The following is an 8,256-nucleotide window of genomic DNA, read 5'->3' as shown; positions in this document are numbered from 1 at the left end:
TTAATTTGGATGCTAGATCACAAACACTGGGATGCACGTGGGAATGGAGGCTGGGAGATAGCTGTGCAGCCTGGAAAGTTACAGTGCAGAGTGACAGCGACACCCATGCCCATGGGAACAAAGGAGCTGCTCCCAGTTCAGCAATGTGCTGCTACAGAGCAGCTGAAGGGCTGGAGAAGCCGCTGCAGGGCTCACACAGCCAGCCCTGCTGGGAACAGATGCAGTGGCTCAGCAGCCTTCCTCCAGCTCCCAGTTTCAAAGGCACGAGCTGTGTTCCCCATGTTTTGCCCAAGTATGTGAGGATCAGGGAGGCATTCAGCCTCATTGACCTTTCAGTGGTATGGAAACCGCAGAGCAAAAGGACAGCTGGAATTCTTCCTCCCGTACACACTGACCTAGGGCAAAGTCATGCCAACACACGGGTGTGTGGAGACATGGTGAGCGCTGACATTCTGAGGAACTGCTCAGGATATAACATGGACCTGCTGGAGTGTGTCCAGAGAAGGCCACAGAAAAGATCAGAGGGCTGGAGCACCTGTCCTACAGTCTGAGAGAGCAGGAGTTTCCCACCCCAGAGAAGAGAAGGCTCCCGTGAAACCTTATAGCACCTTCCAGTGCCTGAACAGGCTCCAAGAGAGCTGCAGAGGGAGTTTTTACAAGGGCATGGAGTGGTGGGACAAAGGGGAAATGATCCAGACTAAAAGGTTAGATATTAAGAAGAGTTTTTTGCAATGAAACTGGTGAAATACAGGTTGCCCAGAGAGACAGCAGATGTCCCACTCCTGGAAGTGTTCAAGGTCAGGTTGGGTGGGTGCTGATCTATTTGAAAATGTCCCTGCTTACTGTAGGGGGTGTCACTGTATGACCTTTAAATAACCCTTCCAAGCCAAACTATTCTGTAATTCCGTGATACCTCTAGGAAGTATACTGTGAGCCTCTATTTTCTGGCAGTATTTATATTTTTGTCAAGTCTGTGGTGTTATTGTGAAAATCGAGCAGATCGGGTCTGTGCCCTGACCTTACCCTGCCATTGTGCTCCTGCAAGGCTGCCCTCCTCCAACAGCACAGAGGGAACGAGGTGTGCCAGGCCAGAGCCATAAATCCCTCTGGAGGAGTCCTACCTGTGAAATGAACTGGGTCACACATCCAGAGGAGGAAGTTTCTAACAAGAAGCCCAGTGAGGTGTTGCTGTCCAGGAAGTACAGACAGGACAGAAACACAAACTCATTTGAAGAGCCATCTTCACTTGTGCTGCACTGTTTGGATGAGTTGAAGTGCCAGGGAAAGAGTAATCCAAACAAAACAAGCAGGAATGAATGCAGAAAAATAAATAGGCATCTCTGAATAATTTTGATCTACCCATTATTCAAATTGTCAAGATCCAGAACAGATGTGTTGACTCAGCTTTAACAATGTCAAAGTGCAGCCTCCCTGGCCAGGTTCAGCTGTCCAAATGTAGGCAAGTCGTGCTCTCTGAGACAACCAGGATATGCTGCCTTGCCTCTGAAGAGGACAGGTTTATCCTGGGTCCTGGGTCAGATCTGCTAGCCCCATGTAGATGTCATGGGGCCCTAAGGTACCTAGGATGGGCATCAGGTACCTTTGTGTATAGAAGAAAATGGAGAAACTGGACTGAATCTATCCTCCAGGCTCCTTGAGCAGTAATGGAGAGGTGTGTGTGTCTGCAACACCCATCTCTAGAGGAATCTTCCTTCAGAGGCACATTTCTCTTTCCAGACACTATTTAAAAATCCTTGAAAATTAACTTGCAATGTAAATGTCCTGCTTGAAAACCTAAAGGCACTTCAGTTACTCTCGTCCTTAGTCATGCAAACACACTCCCCCCAATATCTCACTTTTGGGTCTTTGTAGACTCAGTTGGAAACAAAGAGCCCAGAAATACCACACCACCACACTCTGGCAGGCAATGACTGCCTTGCCCTGGAACATTGCTCTGTTGGTGGCCTGGTCCAGGAGACACGACAAGCACAGGGACACAGAGCAGCAAGGCTGCACAGCACATGGAAAAAGGCTCCCAGACAGGCAGTGTTCCCAAACCCACTTGCACCAAGGACTGCTCCTCCCTCACCACAAATTTTCTGGGGTACGAAATGTCAGGAGAAAGGTCTGGTATTGTCTTTTTATCTTATTTTTGTTCGCAGCCCCTGAGGGAGAATTAGCACTTTGCAATTACTTTTCCCTGTTCTTCTGTCATCTGTGGATATTTCCATGACACACTTGCCCTGAGGCCATCAGACTCAGCTGCCAGCCCTGAGGGCATCTCCACCTGGCTGAACTAATGAGCAGTGGAGGGAGGACATTTTCAGAGGACAAGACTGCTTGGATTTTACAGCGAAAGGGCGTGATCAGAAAACTGTAGCAATAGCCCTATTCCCAGGTTGGAAATGCTTGCAGAGAGCAGGAGGAAGGCTGGGAAGAGCCCAGGAGGACTGGCTGAGCTGTGGCCCTGCAGAGGGTGGCCAGCAGATCTGTGTGGTTGTGCAGTTCTAAATCTTTGATCCCTTCTATCAGCACCCCAAACCTTGTTTCAGCAGAGACTGTGGTGACATCTGGTCCATGGGCAAGCAGCTACTGATTTATGGCCATTTCCTTCAGGAAGGGGCTATCACTTTCCCTTCATCTGCATTTGTGAAGACTCTGATGGAATGCATTCAGCAAGCAAGAGACACAGAACTTTCTTAATGGTGTCAAGAAGAGATGTTTTCCAGACCCAGTGAAGCTCCATATTTATGTCTCTGGCTCTTCTGAGGTAAGGAAAATGTGAATCCAAACCCTCACCCTCGCAGAGCAAGCTGAGAACTGAACCCAGACCACCTGCATGCCAGGAGGGTGCTCCATGGACTGGTGTGTTATGACAAGAGTGGGTACCACCCCTAAACCACTGCAGGTGGAGAAACCCAAACCTACTGCTGTGGATAAATTAAGCTCCAAGGATACCTAACAAAACATCTCTGGAGATCCAGAAGCTCAGCAGGCTCAGGAATCCACATGGACTGAACTTCTCCTGCAGAGCAGCCCCGTCTGGGCCTGTGCGGGAGAGATCCAATCTCTTGTGCAATAGAAACGAGGTTTCTGCAGAGGGTATTTGTGTTTAGCACGAGGCAGCAGCCCAAGCAGAGAGCTGGGGTGCCTGGCAGCACAGTGCTGGACTCATTTCTGCACATGTCATGCTTCAAGCTCTGAAACCTCATTTAAATCTAGTCACCAGTTATGGATCTCTTCCAGGTCCTGCCCTTCTGCTTCCTGTGCTGGATAATGACACATTGGTGCATTCCTTATCCTGCACACTTTCTGCACTGCACAGGAATTCACTACTGATACCAGAAGCAAAAATAAAGCTAACCAAAAATATCTGCCCCAAGAGGTATTTTGGCTTTCTAGGTGCAAACATATGGCTGAAATGAGTAAATAGGGAGATCTTCCAGCTGAGTTGTTCTCCTGTGTGTGTGTGCACATGTGCTTGTATCTGCAATTTTACTTGAGCTGTTGTCATCTTCACTAAATATTTTACTATGTTCAAAAGCATGTCTTAAAGGGCTTTCAACAGTAGGGAAGAACACATGGAGTTTTATTCCTCTACTGCACTAAGAATAATTCACTTGTCAAATACCACACTGCTCTCTTGATCAGCTGGTTCTGCAAATAGAGAGAAGCCACATCCTATGCACACAGAGAATCCCTGAGTCACCACTCCATCTTCTGATCCATCTTCTCCATGTTTGAGACAGGACAAGCTGGGGCCTTGGACTGGCTCTGCTGCTCAAAGATTTGTGCCATCAGGCACAGTTAGAAGAATATAAAGGTTAGGGATACAATTAACAAAATATGGTTGGATTACCACAGTCCTTTGACTGCAATGGGACACAGCATGAAGCCTTTATTCTGCAGATATCTAAAGCTGTGGCAGTTGAACCCTGGCCTCAGAAGTCCACAGACCTGAGTTCTGGTGGGAGTCACCCCTCCTGTGATCTTTGAGGCACCAAGTCCCCCCCAGAGCTGGTGGGGCCAGACTAACTGGTGTCATGGGGGTTGTGCTCCTCAGGACAAGCTAAGGGCTAGGCATAATCTAAGGTGGATGCCAAGCAGTACAGCCACACTCCTTGCCTTCCTTGCCATAAATGCCAAGGAGGACAACTCTGGCACAAAGCCGTGAAGCTCCATCCCACCCTGTGCTCTTCACCAACACCAATATCACAATATCACAGCCAGAAAACAGGGCTGATGGAATGGACACATTCCCATTTAGCAGCACTGGTCTCCTGGCTCACACTGGCTGCTCTCATTCTCTCCTCAGCCCCCACTAGGATCAGGGAAACTTGTCCTGTTGATCTCAGAGGGCACTGCATCAGACCCAGTGCATATTCTTGTACAGCAGCTGTTTTGGCCCCAGGCTGGTTACATGTGGAATGGGCAGCTTGATTCTCCTGTTTTTTAAAGATTACTAATGAAATGTCTGAGCATTAGAATAAGTTCAACATAGAAAGTCTACATATAATCTATGTCTTGTTCTTTTTCAGTCTTGGTGGTGGTAAGTAGCTGGCCATGAATACAAGATTATTTCCAAGATGTGTCCCAAACCCCTTCTTCTGATGAGTGTCCAGGGTTTAAGTATGTAATTTTAAACAGATGAGTGGGATTCCCTTCTGCTGATTTTGGGGTGTGGTGGGGGGTGGGGGGGGGTGCATCAGATCTTGCTCACAGGGAGGGGAAAATCCCAGGGTCTGCTCACCCTTCTTGCATGCTTGCCTGCATTTCCCCAGGGAGGCTTGCAGAACACTCCCAGCCCCACTCCTGCTGGCTCTCTCCATCAGCAGGAGGCTGCTGTGCTCTCATGTCAGCGTGGCCTCTCCGCTGGAGCCCGGGGAGTGCAGCAGCCAATCGAGCAGCCCTCATCAATCTCCCTAAGTGTGTTCAGACTCTGCGAGGAACATCCTCACCACTCCTCTTCCCTCTCTGCAATGACCTGAACTCCAGCTCTGCAAGCAGTGAGCAGTGAGGCATAATGCAATGCAGGGCAGCCCGGAATAATCTGGTTGGCATCCAAGGATGTATATTCACTGAGAGGCTGGGGAGTGTGTCAGCATTTAGTTTCAGTCTAGCTGCACTTTTCCTGCAGCACAAAATCACAAAGTCTCCGTCTCCTCCTCTGGATTGGGACTGATTCTGCACCGGGATCCTCTGAAAAGACAAAGTTTTCCTCTCTTGTTATTGCTGTACCACCACAATCTACCAAGATGTGTGACTGCTTTCATCTAGTTCTTCCTAACTGGCAAGGATCTCCAGCCAGTGGTGGGCTTACGTTTTCTATACTTTTCTGTATTCTGCTTCTGCTTCCCTGTGCTCCGCTCGCTGCGACTCAGCCTCCCAGGCAAACCCTGCAGCTGCTGGGGTGTGGCTTTCTCTGATGCTGCATGAATCAGATAAGGAAAAATAGAGTTAAGAAAAGCCTGTCGTTACCTCCTCTAAACTTTCCTGCACATGTCGAAGCTATGCTTAAAGAAGCCTTTGACTTTGTAAACAAATTAAATTCAAGCTGTGTCTAAATGACCTCTGTCGGGTTGCATGCCTTAATTCACGAGCTTGCCCTTCATTTCTCAGAGTAGCAGGATTCCTGCATGATCCAATCCACCCGGCATTTACAATGGCTAAAGCTGTGCTGTGCACTGTATGTTTGCAAATTCAACGTGTCCTGTGCTCTGTATTCGGTCTGTTGGCTGGACAACACGACACTCTGGAAGAAGGGATTATTTTCCTGGGTTTCCCTGCAGAGCAGGGGGAAATTAGCAATTTAATGGTTTTTTTTAAAGGGGAAAGATACACATTTTAATATAAAATATCGCTGCAGCAGAACAGTGATGACTGGAGGAATGAGTCTAAAGAGTAATGCAAAACAGTGCTTAGCTGGCAGAAGAGTATCAATAAATTACAAATCTGCTCTTTAGTTTATGCAGAGATTGACCTGTTTTAAAACAAGCAACTTGTAATCTTAAAGTTGTATCTACAAAAATGGCAGGAATCTGAAATTTCTACAGTATCTTTTTCTCCCTAAAATATACAAAAATTATGTTTATCTATATTCTGCAATAAATTTCCTTGTTGTTTATTCTGGTAGAAGTTATAATCTACAAAACACAGTCTGTAAGATTTCAATAGTCTAAAAGCAGAGCACTTTTAATTTTTTTCTTTAAATGCCTGATTATTTCTGTTTTCTTCTGTAAATAGTTTAAGATTATATTTTCCGTAACAATGGAAAGTCAGAAATTGCTTGGCAGACTCTGAGTCCTATTACTGCCTAAACTGACTTGTTGGAATCAAGGAGACAACTCAAGGAATAACTCATATCTCTCCACCCAACAAAAGATACATTCTGACTCTATGCTGGTTACCTGATGATTAGATAAACCAATTGAATCACTACAAGGTTATAGGAAATATTTTAGGATTACAGTCTGACAGTATTTAAATATTATTTATTCAAAATATATTTGACATAGTTTGGGTGAAAATATTTTCTTTTATAAATGTGACTTTTCCGGTAGTAGCATTTTCCTAATGTTTGTCTGCCTGCACAGATTTACTTGTTTAGCAAACAAACTACTTTTGTGGTTCTTACTACTCTTTCTGTTTACCACATCAGAGACATTCTTGGGACTTGTAGGTGCTACATAACAGAAGCAAATACAACCAGAACACTAACAGAGCACGCCACCAAACCAGGCTTTCCTCACCGATTAATGCTTGGGTTGGGTTTTTTTCAGGCTTTTTTTGGCTAAGGAAACAAAATTCCCCCATGCCATGAAGCTGGATTGTTAGTTCCGTGGTTGCAGTTTTCTGGATGGTGTGAAAGGATGCTGTTGGTGTGTCAGATGTAAGAGGAGCATCTCTTGCATGGGGTTGTGCCATGGCACCAACCAGCCCCTGGTGCCCGGGAGGTGCCAAGCAGGATCAGAGAAGTGGCACCTTCAACAAGATCTGTGCTGGGAAGGGATGCAGCAGGGAAAGATGTGAAATTTGACAGGCATGTGCTTTCCAAAGTTATTGCTGATGTTTCCTGACAATGGGTTACCATCCTCGAGCTCAGGGTGTGGCGGGGAGAAGCAGCTCTGTTTTTCTCAGGTAGGCTGGCTGGCTGCCCAGGCATGTGATAGGGGTTTGAGAAAGGAGTATCAGTGTGGTGATGAGGCAGGATCATCTGAGCAAGGGTGGGGAAAACCACACTATGAATCCCACATCAAGCAGAGCGTATTAAATGCCTCGTTTCCTCCCCAGCATGGAAGGAGGGCTGGCTAAAAATAGGCTGGTTTTGTAAGCTCCTGTCTCTGCCGGCTATATTCACTGCTCCTGCTTTAGCTGACTGTCATGATGACACAGGTGAGAAACAGATAAACAGAAATTTGCCAGTTTTCTTTACTAGCCAGGCAAGAATAGGCATGCACTTGGATCTGACATCTGGAGGAGGCTGGGAGTGTTTTGCTGTTGTTGATGAACATGTTTTTCATGGATAATTTTTGAGCCAGAACAACAAATAAGTAGGAGAAGGGAACATCTCCGTCAGCAAACTGTGGCAATTGGCCAAATCCTAAAATATAGAGGTCCTTCTAGCACAAGTGTTTTCTAAATCTTTTTTTCGCCTTGTTTTGGGGCATGATCTAAATCCCCAGAAACTAATGGCTGTAAAAGATTTCATTCACTGAGACACTGAGCAAGTGTTTATGGCCTCCTAATTGCCATCAGATTGCAGCAAGGGTCAAAATAAAACATGTGCCTTATTCCTCTGCTGAATGGACACCTGGACCCCAAGATTGCTGCTTCTCAGGTGCCATGTTGATCTTTGCACTGTGTGGGAATAACACACCTGAGATCCTGAGATCAGCTGGAGCTGTAGAAGTCCCTGGTCAGGACTCCATTTCCAGCTGTGACATCCAGAAAAACACTACAAGTACAGTGACATCCCTTCTCCTCTGCTCTTGTCTGCCATGCCAAAGGCTGCGTGTCCATTCCATCGTATGAACTGCTGAATATGGTCCACAAATTTTGAGGATGTAAACAAAAATGCCAGCACAGTTGCACTTTTTCTTAGCAAATTTTTCTCAAGATGTTTGACTATGAGCTGCAACAGCATCTATTCCAGCCCCACCAAGAGACAGAGATTAAAAAAACCTATAGGAGTCCGACTCCCAGCTTGGGTGAGGAACACCGCCCCGGCTCTCAGGAGAAACTCTGACCTGACATACC

The 8,256-nt window shown here is 46.4% G+C and overlaps 1 protein-coding gene across 1 annotated transcript in view; it reads left to right on the top strand.

Annotated features, from left to right (window-relative positions):
• Positions 1-5,070: 5,070 nt before the first annotated feature.
• AHNAK2 (AHNAK nucleoprotein 2) overlaps positions 5,071-8,256 on the top strand; it is a 60,566-nt gene continuing 57,380 nt past the window's right edge. The window contains exon 1 of the mRNA XM_041416841.1: positions 5,071-5,310. Within this exon, the coding sequence (XP_041272775.1) occupies positions 5,256-5,310 (55 nt within the window). The 5' untranslated portion in view covers positions 5,071-5,255. The remainder of the gene's footprint in view (positions 5,311-8,256) is intronic.

Source organism: Onychostruthus taczanowskii, unplaced genomic scaffold (assembly GCF_017590055.1).
Source record: "Onychostruthus taczanowskii isolate IOZ18803 unplaced genomic scaffold, ASM1759005v1 scaffold1, whole genome shotgun sequence".
Lineage (NCBI taxonomy): Eukaryota > Metazoa > Chordata > Aves > Passeriformes > Passeridae > Onychostruthus > Onychostruthus taczanowskii.
This window is presented reverse-complemented; position numbering and strand designations above follow the sequence as displayed.